The sequence below is a fragment of the Hippoglossus stenolepis genome, chromosome 10, assembly GCF_022539355.2.
Source record: "Hippoglossus stenolepis isolate QCI-W04-F060 chromosome 10, HSTE1.2, whole genome shotgun sequence".
In the NCBI taxonomy this organism is placed as follows: Eukaryota; Metazoa; Chordata; class Actinopteri; order Pleuronectiformes; family Pleuronectidae; genus Hippoglossus; species Hippoglossus stenolepis.
In genome coordinates this window covers 10902733-10923464 of record NC_061492.1, presented here as the reverse complement: position 1 = coordinate 10923464, position 20732 = coordinate 10902733, and the positions used below count along the sequence as shown (strand labels likewise).

The following is a 20732-nucleotide window of genomic DNA, read 5'->3' as shown; positions in this document are numbered from 1 at the left end:
GTACTGCCATGAAAACCTCCCACAAACGCAGATTTGAGTGTAACTTGTTACTCGTTGACGTCTCTCTGTAATCCCCCCCCCCTCGGGGCTGGATGGTTCGCATCAGCACCGTGAAGCCCCCCCCCTCTCACCGGGGGTTTAGTTGTCGCTGGAGACAGCCCACACCGAGATGCGCCCTGACGCATCAGATGGGATTACCGCTGGAACCAGAGTCTTTTCTGACACTTTTTGCGCACCCGGGTGTTTGAACTCTGGAGCAAAGCGCCCTGCTTCTTCTCCTGCAGAAAAGAAACCAGAGTCCGAGTCGCTCATGTTTGCCGGACATGTGAGAATAAAGCGGCTCTGGATGCTCGCTCGCTCCGTCTCTCAGTGGTAACACCTACAGAAGCTTTCCGCTGGCGCCCTCTGAATGTAACCAATCTGTGTTTCGTAACGTGCGTAATGGAAGGACACGGCTGCCGGGATTCCCCGGCTGATGCTGTGCTGCGCTTTTAATAAAAAAGAGAAGAGGAACAAAATCACTCAACGAAGGAATTAAACACGGTAAGTTTGAACAACCTTTCTTTTTTTATAAGCTTTTCGTGGCTCCCTGCTAGTTTCTTACCATTACGCACAGATTTGTGGGCGCACAGGAGACGACATTTAATTATGTTCTAAATGGATGAGTGAAGAACGATCTCTCTGCTTGTAAGAAAGACAAGCATCAAAGGTGAAAATAAGAAACATCAAACTTAAAGAAATCATCTGAAATTATCCCATATACAAGAGACACAACCATAAGAGCACCATAAGGTCACTTGTAATTACCAGTGGCACCGTTTGGCACTGTTTCATTGACCCCCCCATAGGAGATGAAGATGACTCACAATAGGCTATGATAAGGTCATAATATATGAAGTCCCTGTGGGGAATAACAGGAGCTTTACATGGTGTTGGGACATGAGAGGAATGGAGAGTTGGAAATAAGCCCACGTAGATAAAACCTGCATGAAGCCTCACTGTGCCAAAATGATTTTCGGGTGAGGAGTCAGGATAAGACTATTAAATGTTTAAAAGGATGGAGGAACACACTCACTCCAGTTCATTATTTATTGCAGCTTTGTAATACTTTATACAGACCAGCCCTTTCAGCAGTCCCAGCCCCCTCAAACATCCTTCACTGAAAACTGTGATTTTCTATGTGAAAATAATGGTGATATGACTTTTTTCTGACTTGTTGTCCTGTTGGAACCTGATACTTAACATCTTAAAGGTTAGATTGACAGCAGAGAAGCATTTTATAATGTTATTTAAATGAAAATGAGGCTTAAATATCTGTATGGTGACGTCTGCTGTCCAAGGTGCTTCAGAGACCATAATATTTGCATTATATTGAAGGTGTTGCCTCCAACCCCCAGCTGAGGGTGTGTGCAGATTCATCCATGAAACAAATGTGGAGCACGAGAATGGAGCTAGATGGAGATGCTGGTTATAGGTTAGCGAGTAAGGACGGAACACTTTGTGACATTATGCTGAAGGGAGGAACTGCACATTATTTTAATATTATTTGAATCATTATCTGGTAAATAGCTGTTTCTGGGCAGGGCTGCAACAATCCTCATATTATATACCCCGCTGGCATTTCCACTTTGAAGAGGTAATAGAGATATCCATATAACATGAGAAGAAGCTTCTTTTGCCATTAGCAGCTGCTGAGGAGAAGAGGTGAGCGGCTCATGCAGGCACTAAATCCATTTCAAGCCAGGAAAAAAATAGACCTGTCCTCTGTGCTCTCAAGCTTTTCAGAAAACCCACCTGGGGCTCTCTTCGCAGGAAGCGTGTTGCATTTTTTGCTTTAAGTAGCCGACTGATGTGAGAGGCACTCGGCAAAATGAAAGAGAATCACCGTGTCGATACAGTGATGATGAAAAGTACTTCTGTGAGCACAATATCCCTCCATTTCGTTTGGGAGATTCGCACATGTGGAGTCTCGGCTTTGACAGTGACGCCCTCTTCTTCCCTGTGCTCTCTCTCTCACTCACCACACACACACACACACACACACACACACACACACACAGGCACATGTACTCTTACTTTCTGGGCGTGACTGGAGACACTGAACTGAATCAACAATCCATTAAAATGACGGAAACCCCTTTTCACTCCGTGCCATCTCTGCTTTCTCCTCAATAATAAAAAAATGAAGATAAAAAGTGGAAACAACTAATCTTGGTTGAATATGTAATTTTCTTGCTTAATTATGACGGAGACCTTTTCCCCTCATCTGGGCCACGAGAGAGAGCGTATCACAAAGAGGATTCATTTGTAGCTCATTAGGCAAAGTTCTGGTTTAATAATTAATGTAGGAACAGGCAATTAATGGTTTTGCGAGTGCTTGAAAGAGCAGATCTCTGTAATGTCTTTTTACATGTAGAGGATATCAGATTTTTTTTTAAAGTCACCATCTATCCATCACTTGCCTGGAGCTACCTAGAGAATTGAGCTGAAACGGAAATGCAGCCCTCCCTGCTTGGACAGTCCCTCCTCTCACTCCAGGGACAAGTGATATGATGCAGAAAGTAATTGGAATATACAGCTGCGGACATTTTTTCCTGATATTTTCTGGAGGGGCTGTATGTGAGGATGCAAATGTCCAAGTCAAGTGTTCCTGACATTTCCAGGAACTTCTCCTGCCTGCCCCCTGGTAAAAAGTCAGAGTGAGCGCATGTTAAGATACAGCTGGAAAATATCTGGAAAATTCACTGTGAGCTAGTGAGCGTGTTGATGTAATTTCACATGACGTACGTAAAACTGAAAAAACCCAACAGGAATACAGATTAATGAATAAAAAAGAGGTGCCATACACATGGAAGATGCAGAAAAAGATGTTCAATTGGAAAGACGATGAGATTCGAGAGCTTTTGGCGATAAGCGCCGGTGTCAATATGCTGTGAACGAAAACCTGTTAATTCCTGCAGTGGAATTTATACGTCATGTCCTGTCTCCTGCTCTGCAGGCGACAACTCTAACCTGAATGTTTTCCGGTTTTGATCTCGTCCAACCCGGTTAATCTCCTGCTACGTACTTCATATGTGAAAGGCAATCTCTGTATTTTCCAGAGTTCATGTCTGAATACTACACCAGAGCATTAAAGTCACATTATTCTCTTAATATTATGACTGAGTATTCTTGAAATCTCTGAATTTTCATTCCTAAAGATGACTGTAATACTCTGTCCTACAAAAGTATTGATTTAAACTGAGCTGTACAATAATAATATGCCTAATAATAATATCCTAAGTCAAGAAGAACAACAGCTGTCAAATCAGATGGTAAAATGATTAGAAATGAGTCTGCGGTTCTCTGGAATCCAGATGTCATTTCATATAGTCATCCTGCCTCTGTTACCAATAAATAAAAACTGGAAGCTTGACTGATGTGGACAAGCTCCTAATGAGACACACATTCCTCACATCAAGTCACCAGAGATATGAATAACACTTTGCATGTTTGCTTCAGCCTGATAAAGCGTGTGAATCGACCTGCAGGTAACCAACACGTAGGACTGAGCTGAACCTGAGGAAGCAAGAAGCAGATGTATGTAGTTGCGTTACAGCCTCATTCTGCGTTTTAACGTTTTTCACTATTTAACGTGAACAACGTGTTTCTGAAATTCCTATTTTTCACGACCTGCTACAGCAAACACAAAAACCCTTGTGGGGATTTACTGCAGTGTCATCATCGCACCATTTGCCCTGCAGACTGACTCCACTGTTGTACGGTGCTGTGCGACGTACTAGTTAGCTGAGTGTGAGAATTACAGCTGAGCAGATGGTGGGGCAGTGTTTGTGAGCAGGAGTTTACCATTGGGCTGTAAAACACCCCGTCTGAGTACGACTTTGTCACAACTATTTAAAGTGTGAGAGAAATGAAAATGTCTGTGTTAGAAGATTGACCAGGAGATACTGAGAGTGAAAGGAGGAAGAGTTGAAGAGTCAGAATTGGCCATCGTCACGTTCGAGAGACAGAGAGCGTTAACTACCGTCTGCCGAACTAAACTTCCCTGAGCTCAGAGAGAAGCAGTCAGACACCAGGTCTCAGAGCAGGATTACTTACAATTCCCGTGACGACTATAACGGAAATCAATATGCTGACTAGAAGAGCGCTCGGAGAGTTCATGCTGCTGACAAGGCTGATTGGCCACTTTATTGCCATATTGCACGTTTTGAGATCATGAGGTGAACAAAGAATTTCTGATACTAGTGCAGCGGCTGTTCAAAACCTGCCTGTTTGGAACGGGCTGTTCGTTTGGCCTGTGGTGATGCTGGGTGCAGCTTTTCTTTATGAAACTGTGAAAGTGACATTCAATTGCCATGGGCCGTGGCAAGTCAAGACCGGGCGGCGGACCCTGAAGCTGCACCCCCGCTGCTGCACAAAGGGCTGCTCACCTGTTTGTTCAAAGTGCTTTGAAGTTGTCCTTGCCGTTGTCATGAGTGCCCCCCCTTTGTTGTTAACACACTAATGTCACGATCAACAATACATCACTTACTTTGATGAGTCCCAACCGCCACTGCCACAGAGCGCTGGTCGCCTGTTTATTAAACTAAATTAAAATTATTAAGATGCCCTTTCTCGCCATGTTAAAGACAATGAAAAATGAACCTACTCCAAAGTTTATTGGGTTTCACAAAATTTAGAGGAAATAAGTTCAGTAATTTTTGAGGATGGCAAGTATGGCAACGTGCAGTGCAGGAATAAAACCTTAAATCTTAAACACAAAAACTTAAAGACTGAACAGAATCTGAAAAGATTTTAATCTTACAACACTAGAGCCGAGGCTGCAAAGGACCTCAACTGCTCAAAACAACTAAATGCTAAAAGCATCATGAACTCCAGAGACTTGTGGACGACTTCAATCGCAACTCAAAACCTGGCAATCATCTACTGCAACATACGGACACCGAAACCCCTACGGTGTTCTGCAAAGACCTGAAGTCCTCAATCGGGCATCAGAATAAAATGAGTGCAAGAATGAGTGGAGCTACCATCATCCTCCACCTCTATTATGAGCTATGAGAACTATGAGCCACATATGACAAAGAAATCTGCTCAATGACCAAAACCCTGGATTTACAGCAAACATATCAGGAATGAAAAGATGGCCCCAATACACATATATAGATAGTAGTCTTGATTATTGGTAAAGTGAACTATTCCAAAAGAAGTTGCTGATGTGGATTCCCTTCATGATGGCAGTTTCAAACACGTCCACCTCTAAACCCCCTGAGGTCCAATGCTTCTGGGAACATTCAGCATTTCCTGCTTAGTATTGTGGTGGAGGAGCTCATTCCAATACAAGTAATGAGTTCCTCCACCAATTTCAGAAGAAACCATTAACTTTTTTACCTTTTTAATGGAAACATTAGGATTATTTAAAGATTTACAAGGCGAGGAGCGCGAGCAGCATGCTGGCAGAGCAGCAGATCCAGTGTGTCCACACAGGGGGCGTTTACAGACAGTATTGATTTTATGTCACCTGCATGTTGGCAAAGCTCGGAGCCCGATATACAATCAGTTACACATAGAAAACGGATGAAAATATATTGAAATGTAAAAAGGTACTCAGATTAGCAGGTGATCAATAGAGATGTAGCTTTGCTTGTTCGCTTCACACGTAGTTAATGAGAGCATCATGTAGCAATATCAGGAGAAAAGCTGTTTTTACATTGTCAGTCAGAATCAGAGGTACTGATGTGTGAGAGCAAAACTCACCGCTGCACTAAACACCAGCTGGAGTTAAGTCGTTTTCTCCAACTGAATCTGCATCAGGTCTAAGTTTGAAGGTGCCAAAGTGCTGATGAGCTGGACCGGTGTTATCAATAGACTGGGCCCAATTTCCTTTTGGAAAATCTATGATCTAAGATCTCTGGCAAGAAAAAACGCATTTGTAAGAACGTGTGCAGAATCGTCTAATTCCCAGACCACATCACTGAACTCCAAAAAGCGGCGCTATAAGGAAGTCACAATTGCACAGCTGGTTTCATACTGGAAGAATATGGACATTTGTAAATACGTGTGAATGTGCTGTCCTCTGTTTCATTCTGTGCTTTACCTTCTCTCATCAAATCCTCTTGTCACTATTTGTGCTGCAGAGATTTCTCCTTACACTGGAATTACAGCAATCCAGAAAATTGAGACTATATCAGTGGTAATCCCATCGGATTTACCGGCAGGATTACTCCCAGGGGATTGGACTCGGTGTGAGAAAGCAGTTTTTCACTCGCTAAATAACATCCCTCTGCCCTTCTCTCTCTCTCTCTCTCTCCCTCACTCTCTCTTTCTCTCTGTGTCTCTGTTCATCATTCTCTAAACCACTGTTTCAACAGAGAGTGTGATCCACTACATTGTAGCGTCTCACTGCAAATCTTGATTTTAACCCCAGAGATTTCTTTTCATCTTTTTCCTTCTGATTCCATCTTAGTTTACCATTCTCCTGAATCTTCCTCCTCTTATGTCATTATATTCTCATGTTTTTCTTCCCCACACCTCCCTGTCTCTGACTAATCTGCCGTCAATACCTTCGTAATTGCAGCTGAATCCTGAGATTGGCCCCTCCAGCCGAAAGTCCTAATTATAGATCATAACAATGTGTCACTCACCATCACGATGACAGCAGGGGTCATATCTGAATCCATACAAGCGTGCACTCAGGCCATTAGTGGTCAATGTTTTGAGATCGACTTGTTGAAAGACGGTCTGTTTCTGTTTCTTGTAGGCAATTGGGGGGTCCTATCTCACGTTGTCCAAGAAACTGTAATTTGTTGACTGAGACCCTGTACGGTGAAATGTTACAGAAGAGGAAAATACAACAACTCTATAAAGTGTTTTTTGAAGGATCTGTAACACTCAGCTCAGTATAGTGCACATCAGCAGTGTTATGTGAACCGTGTGAGTCAGAGTGGAAAAGCCAAAACATAATTAGAGCTTTTTATCTAGATGTTATGTTGTAATTACAGCAGCTTTTAAATGAGCCAAGTTAAGATAACACAATAGAAAATGACCATTGTTATTAGTTCCAGCTCTAATAACTGTTGTGCTATCTTGCAGATTATCAGTGTTTTGTCTGTACAGCCACAGTTAATGGAGAAAAGTGCTTTTTTGCAGGGTAATGCCTAATTACACATTTAACCAAATGTTTTTATACAAAACCATAACACACGCATTCCCACACAGATACAGAAAGGTCGAACATACTGTATTCACAGTTTGGATTGACCAAAGCCCATTCTGACCTGAACCCGACAAGCTGGGTTCGGGATTGGTTCTGTCATGTCTGCTGGGCTAGCTACTTAATTTTTACATTGCGCTTTATCCCGTTATCGGGAACACAATACCTGTTGGCCAAGTCAAAGCTATAAGACAAGAGGTCTCATGGAAGAGCAACGTATACAAACAGACTCATTCTGAAGCGGCATTTACCAATTTCCTTGTACTGTAAATGTTTAGTTTGTATGATTTTATTGGCGTCTAGTGATGAAGTTGAACAGTTGAACAACCCTGGCCTCATCCTCCAGTGTGTGGGAGAACCTACGGTGGCCCTCAGTTGACCTAACAATGTGGAAGGCTATCTCTAGAGCCAGTGTTTGGTTTGACTAGAGGGCTACTGCAGAAACATGGTGGGGCAACATGGCGGACTGCGTGGAAGAGGACTTGCTTCTAGATGTAAAGGGATCATTCTAAAAGATCGGAAACACAGTTATTCTTAGGTTCAGGTGATTTATACAAAATTTCTGAAAATAGATCACCATTGGATCCTTCACCTTTAATTGAGACAAAATGTATTTTAACATCTAACATGGTGGTATTTTGGTTTCTCCCTACGTCCTGCTGGGTCAGTAACCCCTCATTATTTCTGTTACAGTACAGCACTGCTCTGACAACAATTTCTACACACTGGTCATATTTTCTAGATGTTCCTAACACCACTATACTGACAGTAAAAATGTAGGATGTGAAGCTCCACAGTGTTTAAATCCCATCTCTACTCTTCAGGAACGTTTTGGTAAATGAAACTTTGCCACAAGCATTTATAGCGTTGTTAATTATACTAATGATCAAAGCTCATGAACGGACACCTGCTTGTGACCAGATTGCATTCATTAGGCTGAAACGAGCAATTCACCATTCACTCCAGCGTTTGGTGAATCCGACATGTACACGCTGGCACCAGTAAACCCCAAAGAGAGATTTACGATGAAAAAAAAAATATATATTCCCGTATGAGGTCCACTTGACAATTATATTTCAAACCCTCAAACCAGATGCAAATCAGGCACGATGTCTGAGCTTTAGGACAAGCTCTAGAGCAAAGTAAAACAAAGCTGTAATGAGGGCAGAGACCCTGATGTAATCTCTATGTCCTCTTTGTGACTTCATCTTGTTCTGCTGAGGTTCAGAACAGGATTTAAAGTTTCTCTTAATTGGTGGCTTTCTGTGTAATTTAAATTTCTCCTGTGTGTTAAAATACTTTGATATGGTTGAATTATTGTATTTGATTAAAAAGAATTTTGCCAGTATGAATAAAGCTGTTTTTGAATGGAAGGTTTTTGGAAATAGTAAAGACTTTCCAAGTTCAATGTGTTAATTGGCTGCGCCATCTTTCAAAGTCAAGATGTCAGAGTTTCTGTTCCCTTTACTTACAAATGAGTTTGCACTTGTTTTCTCTGGGATTCTGTGATGCTGTAAGGATCCATCCTGCTTAATTGACAGTAAAATCAATTCGCCAGATCCATGACAGATAGAGTTGTTCCAGATTCAAATGAAACGGTTGACTCTACGTAAGCATTGCCCCTGCAAGGTCTAAGAGGGGTTGAAACACTAGTTGGCGTTATGAGCCATGCAAGGCTTCAGGATTCTGCGAATTTAATCCAGCAGACGTTCTTTATTTGCTGCGGCTGAATTGCTGCAGGCCACTTTTACAGTTTCAGAAAGAAAGGTGCAACCAGCATCACTACAAGCCAAACAATCAGTCCCTTTCAAACAGGAAGGTGTAGGTTTTATTATTCCATACTGTCTTCTACATCAAACAGCCTGTACGCTGTTATTTTTAGTCATGTGCTGTTTTTATTATTCCTCTCTATGTTCTTTCTATAATCACAATCCGTCAATATGGGGAAACTAAACCTCTTATACGCTTTGTCTTCTTCAGCGTTCTCAGCAAACATTGGCTGTTTTCTTTCAACCTCTGGTGAATCAGTGCCCCTTCATTGCTCTGACTCATATACACACACACACTCAAACAAAGGAGTTAAAGATAAAAGCACTTCAGTTTGTCATCAGTCAGTGATATGGATGCTAACTGCAGAGCTTCCGCACTTAAACACATCAAATTTAGATGTACTGATATTGTTGGTCTACGTCCTCCTCACTGTCATGGTATCCACTGAAGACCTGTTTCTTTTGTGTTTGCGTGGTGGTATTACACCACTGTAGATTTTTTTGAAATTTGATTTTAGTCACTGAACAAAGGAAAACTTTTCCATTTTTTGTTTTTATCCCTGCACAATATTTCAGACTCAATGTGGCTTTAGTGAACAGGTCGAGTTACCCACTACCCATGAGTAGAAACCATCGACCATAAATAAAGGTTGACGACACAACTGAACTTTCTCCTGTTGTACAAAAACCTAAAATATCCTGGTGCTTTTGAAGTCATTTGGAGCCAGAATCTGTGCAGTAGTGACAGTAGCGACGAGCTGTGGTCTCAAGGTCCTGCCGATATTTGTGCTCGACCAATCACAAGTCAGTCTCAGTCGTCAATAAGGGCCTCCCGACCTAAACTCACAGAATACCAACTGTATTTGAGATGCACTTTGACTCTATTGTTTGGTCCATGTCCCATCTACTAACATGGAGGTAATGACTTATAGGAATAAGGATGGGAATTATGACCTATATTGTGGCCAGCCACCAGGGGGCAATCAAGATGATGAGGCTTCACCTTTGAGGGCACAACACTTTCTTTATACACAGTCTATGGATGAAAACCACTCAAGATATCTGGTTGTTTTTTGATCTGGTAACCAAACAGTCATGTTAAAATAATACTGTGGACAATTTCATGTATTAAAGTTCAGCAATTTGACTGTACTCCGTTGCTAATTTCTTGGTTTTGGATATAAACTTTCATTGAAGACATTGCCCACAAATTTTGTTAAAGCACATTTAGTACTAACCGTGTTCTAATCATAGGTTTGTGTATCATCACCTCAGGTTTAAACCAGATCCCCACTGTCTCTTCCTCTACGTCTCCTCTCCACACTCGTCGGCAGCTGGGTCTTACAATCTCCTCTGCATCAGCTCCTCACAGTCCCAGTCTTTAAGAGACGGCATCTATAGACGTCGTAGATCTGCACTTGAACTGTTCCACTTTCTATAGGGTCCTGTACCGTGTGTCTATTACTTTGGAGCAGTTTGAAAAAACATCGGTGTGAAGAATCTCTGCAGTAGAGGGTTTTGATGCGTGTGATGTAAGTTGCTGAACGCTGCATTTTAACTAATGAGAACGTCCTGCTTTAATCGTAACCTCTTAAAACTGTGATGAACTTTGGAACTAATCTGTTTCCAGCCGCTGAAAATGCTAAATTGTCCCATTTTCAACAATCTGTTTGCCTCTTATCGGCTTATGGACGAGCTGAGATTATCCTTCCCAGCTGCTGTAATGAGTCCTGAGGTTTGAACCCAGAGGTTTGAACAGATCAATGACACTTCACTCCCTTACACTCGCTCTACAGTTCATTTGTTGGCACAGGAATCAGCCACCATAAGTCACCATGAACTTGCGAAGCCCCTTCAGTGTCATCCCGTGTCTACTACCAGGAGGATTATATTGTTTGGTATTTTACATTGTATTTGTGTGTGTGTGTGTGTGTGGGTGGGTGGGTGATTGTGCACGTGCGAGCTTGTGCACACATGCAGCCCACACAGCCTCAGAAAAACACCCACGCTCCACACTCCCAGGCACCTGCAAACAACTGAGATATGATAAACCCTGGAGCCCTCAAGAAATAATGTGATTCCGTTCACTACTTCCTGTCTCGCAGCGCGACATGGCAGCGCGTTACACTTCACGGTCTCCATCGCCCTGCAGTCTGTTTGGATTTTTATACTCTTGCACTTGTAGGCTATACTTTAACAAATAATTGCTCTCAAGTCATGTTGACTGTTCAAGCAACTAATCAACAATTTATGGTTTAATTTTCCCTCTCATGATGCAGCTCAGTCGTCTGTATTTCAGGATTTGCATGGCACTATGCAAATAAAAAAATAAAAAACTATGTCTGTTGCCAAATCAAACAAAAGCCTCCTTGATTGCACATTGACTGGAATGACAAGCAACATGAGCCAAAGTCATTCCTGGCGGAGCTGACTTGGCTATTGACTTGACAGTTAAAAGGCATTTACCTACTTGAAACCACTGAACAATGATTATTGATGGAACTAAACATCTTCAGGGGATGAGTCGTTTCTGCAGGTTTTACTTTCAGGCTAATGATGTTCAACACAAAGTAAAAGCAATCTATATGAGGATGATAACTGAAGTCAGTACCTTCTCCAAGGACGTTATGTTTTCACCCCTTTCCATGTCTTACTGTTTGTTGGTTGTTAGGTTTCTGTATTCATCAGCAGGAATACACAAAAATGTACTGAGCAGATTTCCACTATACTTGGTGGAAGGATGGGATATGAGTCAAGAAAGAACCCATTGAACTTTGGTGTAGATCCAGACAGTGTGGATCCTCCAACCAAGGCCTGTCAGGTCCGGTGCAGACAAAAGTTTGGGCTATCTGCTAAATTTTTTACAGCCCAATTTCCTGTAGCAGGAGAAAACATTGGGCGTGGGTTGGGTTCGGACACAGACAGCAGAATGTCTGTCAGGTTCAGGTTGGTTATTGCTCTTTCAGGCTCTGAGGAGTTCGGACAGAAAATTGCAGCCACATTGTGACATAGTGTGGCGTATTTTGCCAGCAGGGGACTGATATCTTAGTGTGTACAATTCGGTGCAGCTTGATTGGATTTAAGGAGACTGTTGGTATGCACTCTCCTGACCTTTAGTTTTTGGGGAACAAAAATGAGCTTTTGAAACCCTCAGTGGTTTACAACATGATTCTGTACAAAGTTGAACCTAAACAGCTCTTTTGACTCCTTTGACTCAATTTACTGTATCATTCCCATCCTCTCTCTCTCCATTGATGTAAACCTACAATCCCCCCGCCCCACACACACCGTACCTCCTCGCTCAGCTACCATATAGCACACGCTTGAGTAAACAGAAGACAGTATCTGACAGCGGAGGTAGCGATGGCTCTCCCATCTTTGAGCTAAATCAATTAGCCCATCAATTAGCCTATCTCCAGTGGGGCCATGCAGTGTTTGCAGGCCTGCTGGGTTCACAAGGTTACGCCCATGTCGACAGACATGCTGCTACACATTCTGCAGCATCTGCTGGGATTTGGCCTGAACCTGAAATGAGGAATGAATTGGATTTGTTGTTAATGGGGTGATATTCAAAGGAGCTTACAGGGCAGGACTGTGATTCGAGGTCCAGTTGACTTCATCTGACCCAACATAACATTGTTTGACGTTATGTAAATGCTAGTTTTTGTGATCTTTTTTAAATTTCCCCCCCGAATTTAAGTAAGATAAGTTAACATCCCACCGGGCCGATCCATGCCTTGTTACATTATATCCTCAATTTCAAAGCCAGATGTAGACACTAATATATGCCACAGAAACAGTATACAGCCCAATTTAGAAAAGGCCTGTTCTTGATTGAAAATCCTTTCCTCTCATCCACTCATTATGAACATCATTATCCTATTGTGCTGTGAACCAGACCCCGAGGAGATAAGCCTTGGCCTTGACTTGTTTGATGTGTAAACAGATAAGCTACTCAGCCATCTATCAAACATGCTACTGCGCATATGTGTGTGTACGTGTGTGTGATGTGCACCAGAAACCCATTACAGTGCAGCAGCTTACAACAACGACAAGTGACTGACTGATCCTCGACCGTCCTCTTACTTAGCATTCAGTATTACAGCGCTGCCACTGAGCGCTATCACCAGACCTGCGCTTATCAATCTCCTCTGCACTGATGCAATGAAGTGGGACTGTGAGGTGGTCACGCCGCGTCACGCCTCAGCGATCAGTATCTCGGCGCGTACGTCCACACATGATGTTTCCTTCGTTCCGGCTACAGCACACGCAAAACAAAGATGATGAGAGAAACATGTTGAAGTTCACTCCAGAGGATAAAGGAGACGGAAAGAGCTAAAATCGATGTAAATAAGAGGGGAGAGTCAAAGATGAAAGCCTTTAGGAGGCCGGTGGGGTCTTGTGAAAGATGCTGTGAAGATGAAGGGTGGGTAATGTAGGATATCAAGGCGCGATTCATTTCGATTTTGACCCATCACTTTTAACTCTGCTATGGAAGTTGCATTTTCACCCCTGTTTGTTGGTTGGTTGGCTCGTTTGTTTGTTGGCAGGATTACGCAAAAAACACTGATAAGAGTATCACAAAACCTGGTGGAAGGATGCAGTATGAGTCAGGGAAGTATTCAGGTACATTTTTGCTGATTTATCGGACATTAATTCATGGATCTTAATGAAAGTCATGTTTAGGGAGCTGATATCTAGGAGTGTGTGCAGTTTGGTGCAGCTTGGTTGAATTTGGCTTGGCTGATGTATGCCCTTTACTGAGTGTGATTCTAGTTGAATTATTTTTATGATAATGATAATGTTCCATACAGTGTTATTATTATAATTGTGCCAATTTTTCTCTATTATTTTTGTGTTTCTTCTGAGCATTGAAAATCAGGCAGGAGCTACATTACAAAATAGGTCGCATATTTAGTAGAAATTGCCGTTACAATGAGTTAAAATTGGAAATGATGCTGGGGATACGTGGAAATAAATGTCTTTAGCTAAATGAAATAGACATTTAATAAGTGTCATCATTCAGGCATGTATTTACAGATGAGGAGCCTCAACCTAATCGTCAAGGATTCACCATAATAATCCTTTTTGTATATACATGCATATATTTTCTTTCTGTGTCGTGCCAATGCAATTTCCCCATCCCCTCTTGGGATTATAAGACATCCTCAATTTACAAACACATACATCTTCTTCCAGTACGTGCACAAAACATGTGGAAAAATAAACAGAACCATAACATATCTATAAATTAACACAATAGAGAGGGTTTTTTTTTCTCTCTTCTCCCAGGCTTTCTCCAGATAACTGGCTAATATATTTGTCTCATACATAAACAAGTCAGCCTTTGCCCATCATCCATTCAAATCTTTTCCATGCACGATGCAGATAAGAATAAAGGGGGACAGTAGAAATCGAAATAAAACCAGTTCTATAAATCACTGAGACAGCACATCGGTCAGATCTGCTTGGTGTCTTCTAAAGTAATGGTAATAAATACCCTGATGTTTTATGTCATTTCTATATAACGTATTAAACAAACTGTAATTGCTCTTCCATTGTATCAACGTGCAGGGCTTTAAATAACATGTCTTGATCCTAGATAACAAACCTTTCCCCTTAAATTATACATGAGGAGAACAACCTGGTTATTGGACTCATTTACGGAACTGTCCAGGACTGATGCTCGTGGTTTAGGCATCAGCAGCGGATACTAACATGCAGTGCAGAGACTGACTGCTGTAGGGACACCATTACACTAAAACAAGCTGAAAGAGCTCTGTTGCTGTTTAGCAGCATCATTATGATTCAGGAGTTGGTTAAAGCAGCGCTGCACGTGTTTGTCTGTGTGGGTATGAGCGGTGCTCTGTGCCCTTTCCTGTGCTGTTAAACAATATGTGCAGCTCTTGGATGGAGGGCAGCCGGCAGTCGACTCCGCTCTCGGCCATTTGAATGTCAGAGTGCAGGTTTATATTAGAGCAGGGCAGAGCACAGACAAAACGTTTCCTTGTTCAATCAATGGTTCCTGGAACGAAAGCTTAAGATCTTATATTGTTACAACTTGTCACCTATAGCAGAGATTAATTATGGAACTTGGTGACAAATCCACAGTGTACTAGTGGTGCATTAGTATATATATTAAAGTATATATACCTTTTATCTGCCTGTTTTATCTGTTTAATAATGATTGGAGGTAATTTGTGACTAAAAGTTCTGTATATATATAGATGGACGACATGACGGATCCCCAAAAGGGAAGCCATTGCGTCTCTTTCACCACCTAGTGGCTGGTAGTAGTATAGGTCAATAATCTTGCCTCCTCCAGGTTAGCGGATAGGACATCGACCAAACTAAAAAGTAAAAATATACTGTTCATCGAATACATTTTTCTTATTTTTGTCATTTTAGGTAGTTCTTATCTTATTGGTTCAAGACACTGGGTTTTTCAAGTTTTTTCCAGTAAGTTTGATTTTAATTAGTGATTTGATGCTATACAAATGGGGTGAAATGTCATGATTGACAGCTGAGACTGACTCTTGTCTTTATATACAGTCTGCACGTGGGACTCATTAAGGGAGCGCAATGTATTTTCCATCAGTGATTGAAACTCATCACCTCAGAAAGCGAACTCTGCATATGAGGAACACAAAAGGCTCAAACTGGTCAATCCTGCGGTTTGGTTGATAAGAATCTTCATGTTGACCTGCATGTGAGACAACACTTTCTCTTCAACACAGCAGCCTGTTTGCTGTCACTGCCAATGCACAATAATCCCTCTCAAGGGCCCAGCTGCCAGTCAACACTTCAGCTAATGGATGTGATTTGCAGAGTTGTATCAGGAACAAACACGCACTCAGAATTATTTGTCTTTGACACTTATAATACGCCAGCAGAATGTGATTTGTTAAGTGTGAGGAGGCAAACACTTTTTAATTACTTCTGGAAATATTTTTTTGATTGTTTTCCAGCGGGGTTGTTCTTTACTGTTCCAAATTCACTTCACATATAACTTGTATGGATATGTGAAATACAAAATATCCCCCAAGAAATTAAGTTGTCAAACCTCATTCCAACAACTGCATTGTGTTTATTTGTGTCCCTATTCCTCTCAGTCATTTATTTTAACATTTTTAAAGTAATTTGGTAAAAAGGAAAAATATTTAATGTAAACCATTTACCATTTGTCACAATGCTGATTAAGGTATAATTTGTGTTTGCTGTGTGGGTTGTGATACAACAACAAGTGGTTTCAACAGTCAAAACTCCCCATTTCAGCTGCACTGAGTCCATTAGATGTGTCACTTAATGCATATTTGCCTCTGAATTACAAAGGGTCAGTATTCATGCTTCTGCTTTTAAATAATACATTATAGCCGTCCTCGTCTATAGATGGAGAGCTGGAGGGAGGGAATGTCTTCTGTGGTGATTAACAGTCATTTGAAGTCCTCGTCCCCCATTGGGACATAATACCACATTTCACTTCCTATCTCCTTCAGTGTAGTTGAAAGTGAGTCAGCTTTCCAGCCTTGTGATAATGTTTCTTTACCTGGAGGCAACATGGTCAGTTTCTCTTTGTACCTCAGTGATCCAGCTCCCGAGCCCCTCCAACGGTTAATGTGAAGCAAGTTTCATCCGGTTTATATCTCAGAAGTCTGTCAGTGAGGGGAAAAGTTTAGGTTGATAATCGTATTTTGTCTTTTTAAAAAATAGAATCAAAGGTCAAGATCGCGGTGACCTCATGTTCTTGTAAATGTGATATATCAGGAACAGCCATTACAACTGGCACAAACATTCACTTGGACACAAGCACCATTAGAATTGGGAGGTCAAAGGTCAAGGTCATGTAAACCTCACAAAACCATTTTTGCCTCATGAACGAGGTATCTTAAGAATGCCTCAAGAGAATCCTTTTAAATCACTTAGACTCACAGATTAACTGATTTTGTTGGTCAAAGGTCATGGGTGACAGTGGCCTAACGAAATGTTTTTGGCCTCTTGAACTTAAAGCTCAAATCTACTGTTGCAAGTTTTGACCAGTTGGACTCAAAGATGAAATAATTATATTCCAGGGGTCAAATGTCACTGGGACCTCATATGAGTCTGGAAACGAAGTAAGTGGACTGAAAGTGAACAGGACAGCGGAGGAACACAACCACAGATCACACATTTTAATAAACTACAGTAATCTGACAGATATAAATGGTCTTAATGGTAAACATGTACACAGAATTTCCCAGTGAAGCATCAGTGTTGTTGATTGTTTCATGTCATCACCAAACTGCTCTTTCGATGAAGTGCCTTTATATTTTTGCTTGTCTTGGAGATTTCAACCCCCGGTCTTACAGCAAATGTAATAAACCAACACAATGGCAGAGGCTGTGTGGGCGTTGAGTCTGTGTGTCAAGTCATGACGCTCCATTTGCAGGTCAGGGTTGAGTTTACAGGTTGTTGGAGTGTATTTACTTCCCCTAATGTGTAGGTGGTTTGTTTGTTTGTTTGTGTGTGTGTGTGTTTGCAGAATATGGGGGACGGGATGACGGTGAAGCTGCAAGTAACTAATCTTCCTTCCTATTTTTCTCTCTCATTTTGTGGCTCCCAGGGCGAAGCTGCTGCCGAGGAAGCTGCTGCAGAGGAAGCTGCTGCCGAGGAGGCTGCGTGAAAGTTGGACACAATCGTCTTTTCTGTGCGGACACTACATCTGTGTTTATGAGAAAGACGAAGCCGGGATGCGGAGACGCCAACACACAAGCATTTAAAGACGGGGAACCACTGGGGGGAGAAAAACAATCTGCTGATCATGGCATTTTAGTGGAAATGTCTGTATACCTGCCAAAACCATATGGATCTCAAACACTTATCTACACGCAGACTGGATAACTAAAAAATGTGCTCGTCTGGTTTTGATGGCGATCGTGTGTTTGCAAAATTCTTGCTTTCCAGTATCATCAAAGACACAAGGCGCGGCCAAGTTTCAATACAAACCTCAATTTAGAAGGCTCCCACGCAGACTTCGGAATAGATAAGAGCAACAACAAGCAAACCTGTGTATCTGTCGTCATCATCTTCCTACATGCAGCTCCCTGCTTGGCTTTATTGAAGAGGAGGAGTCCATTAAAGCATTTGAGAGATAGGGGGGTTTGGTCTGAAGGTGTTGTTGGCGGCTGGCTGCTGGTTGGAGATGAGATAAGAGCGCTGGGAAGAGAGGAATGAAGTGACTGTCTGACGGGAGCTGAATATAAATTAGGACTCATCTCTCCTGCAGCTCGACCAGCGAGGACGAGAGAGAGGAGCGAAATGGACAAATTAGTAGGTTTGGTTATATGAGCATAGTGTAAACTGTCGCTAAAGGTTGGTGTGACTTCACATTGCAATGCACAAGATGGGAAATTAAGGAAAATGTTGTGTTAACTACATAAAGGAGGATAAAAGAGAACTTTCTACAGCCGAAACCAGAAGTGCCACACCAGAGCGCGGCCCACCTCAGCGCCATGTCAGAACTGATCTGTGCGCAATTTCAGATTATACGTATGAGGCTTTACCAAACCTTCTAGAAACAAGGTTTTAAGAGGAGCACAGGTGAGATGGAGCCGGATAACAGCTCCCTGGACTACTTCACCAGCAACTTCACAGAGATCCCCAACGCCACCAGCGCTCCGCCCTGGAGCGAGGCCACGCTGCTCGGCCTGCAGGTCTCCCTCTCTGCGCTGCTCGCTCTCGTCACCTTGGCCACCGTGCTTTCGAACGCCTTCGTCGTCGCCACCATCTTCCTGACAAGGAAGCTCCACACGCCTGCCAACTTCCTGATTGGCTCCCTGGCCGTCACGGACATGCTGGTGTCTATTTTAGTCATGCCGATCAGCATCGTCTACACTGTGAGCAAGACGTGGTCGCTGGGGCAGATTGTGTGTGACATCTGGCTGTCGTCCGACATCACCTTCTGCACGGCCTCCATTTTGCACTTGTGTGTGATCGCGCTTGATCGCTACTGGGCCATCACAGACGCTCTGGAGTACACGAAACGCCGCACCATGCGGCGGGCGGCGGTCATGGTCGGGGTGGTGTGGGTGATCTCCATATCAATTTCCATGCCTCCGCTTTTCTGGCGGCAGTCCAAAGCCCACGAGGAGCTGACTGAGTGCATGGTGAATACAGATCAGATCTCTTATACCCTATACTCCACCTTTGGAGCCTTCTACGTTCCCACAGTGCTTCTCATCATACTGTATGGACGGATCTATGTTGCCGCCCGCTCCCGCATCTTCAAAACGCCATCGGCCTCTGGGAAGCGCTTCACCACAGCGCAGCTCATCCAGACCTCTGCAGGCTCCTCTCTCTGTTCTCTTAATTCTGCCTCCAACCAGGAAGCACACCTACACTCCGACAGCGCGGGAGGTGGCGGAGGAGGAGGAGGGTCGCCTCTGTTCATGAACATGGTGAAAGTGAAGCTGGCAGACAGCGTGGTGGAGAGGAAACGTCTGTGCGCGGCGCGGGAGAGGAAAGCAACCAAAACTCTGGGCATCATCCTGGGCGCGTTCATCGTCTGCTGGCTGCCCTTCTTCGTCGGCACACTGGTCTTGGCCATATGTAAAAACTGCTGGTTCGACCCGGTGCTTTTTGATATATTCACCTGGCTGGGATACCTGAACTCCCTCATCAACCCTGTGATCTACACCGTCTTCAACGACGAGTTCAAACAGGCTTTTCAAAAACTCATGAAATTCAGACGGTTCTCCTGAAAAACCTTTACACCGGATTTAAACTGACTTCTCAAGGAAAACAGGGAGACAAAGACAAATAAGATAATGGATAATGACAATAATGAAAGTACTGTGCACCTAAATGTCCCATCGTGTGAACACATTCTACGTGTAAGATTTATTTTGTAGAAACAGCTCCATGCCATAGCTCTTAACAGTATATCCATCATATAGACTTATGCATGCATGCTTAAATAGATACAAATCTTTATTCCCGAGGATTATGGGACTCTTCTTCAAGAGATAAAAGAAGGAGATTTAAAGTTTATTTCGTGTCACACGGACGTTGCTGATATTTCTTGAACTAAAGCAAAGATTTAAAACAACTAAAGACGAATGATGTAAGTGTATGAAAAGAGTGAACTCAGAGGGACTGGATTTAATCCAGCGGAAATGAAAAGCCATGAGATCTACATGTATGTTGTCTTAATCTCTGTGTCTGTACGATGCTGCTCCCATAAAATGTTCCTGTGGTACAGTAAAGACCGTGGACTCAAACCTCCAGAGATTCAGTCAAAATATCTTTATATGTGCAATTATACTTGAAAGTGGTGCGCGCTTGTGTGTGTGTGTGTGTGTGTGTGTGTGTGTCTCGCGGTACTAACTTTACTGTAATATATGCGTGTTTGGGGAAATGAGGATTGTCGAGTGTTTGATATTTCTGCGGGCTCTCATCATTACAGACTGAAATACAGCATTTCCACTCTGCCTCTGAATATTCAGCAACGCCAGGTGTCATAGCAACAAAAAAAGGATCCTACAAAATGATGATGATCACAAACAAAAAGGACCGGAGGTGACGATCAGAGCACTGAGAGATTTAATATCTTGATGAAGATGTTTGTTTTACTGCGTGAATGATTGGTTGATGCGGCAAACTGATTAGCTAATGACTAACTGATGAAACAGTTTTTTTGTTTACTCCCGACCACATCAGATTGACAGGGTTCAAAAATGCACTGAGCTCTATGTGGGATGGAACTCTACCTCCCCCGA

At 42.6% G+C, this 20732-nt stretch overlaps 1 protein-coding gene across 1 annotated transcript; it reads left to right on the top strand.

Moving 5' to 3' along the window:
* The first annotated feature begins 93 nt into the window (after positions 1-93).
* htr1d (5-hydroxytryptamine (serotonin) receptor 1D, G protein-coupled) lies at positions 94-20234 on the top strand. Its single transcript, XM_035168254.2, has 2 exons — positions 94-543; positions 17579-20234. The coding sequence occupies exon 2, from the start codon at positions 18561-18563 to the stop codon at positions 19713-19715; it is 1155 nt and encodes a 384-aa protein (XP_035024145.1). The 5' UTR covers positions 94-543; positions 17579-18560; the 3' UTR covers positions 19716-20234.
* The last annotated feature ends 498 nt before the right edge of the window (positions 20235-20732 follow it).

What these genes read in the sequence shown, in the direction of transcription:
- htr1d (XM_035168254.2), top strand. Translation starts at nt 18,561, where the DNA reads ATGGAGCCGGATAACAGCTCCCTGGACTACTTCACCAGCAACTTCACA.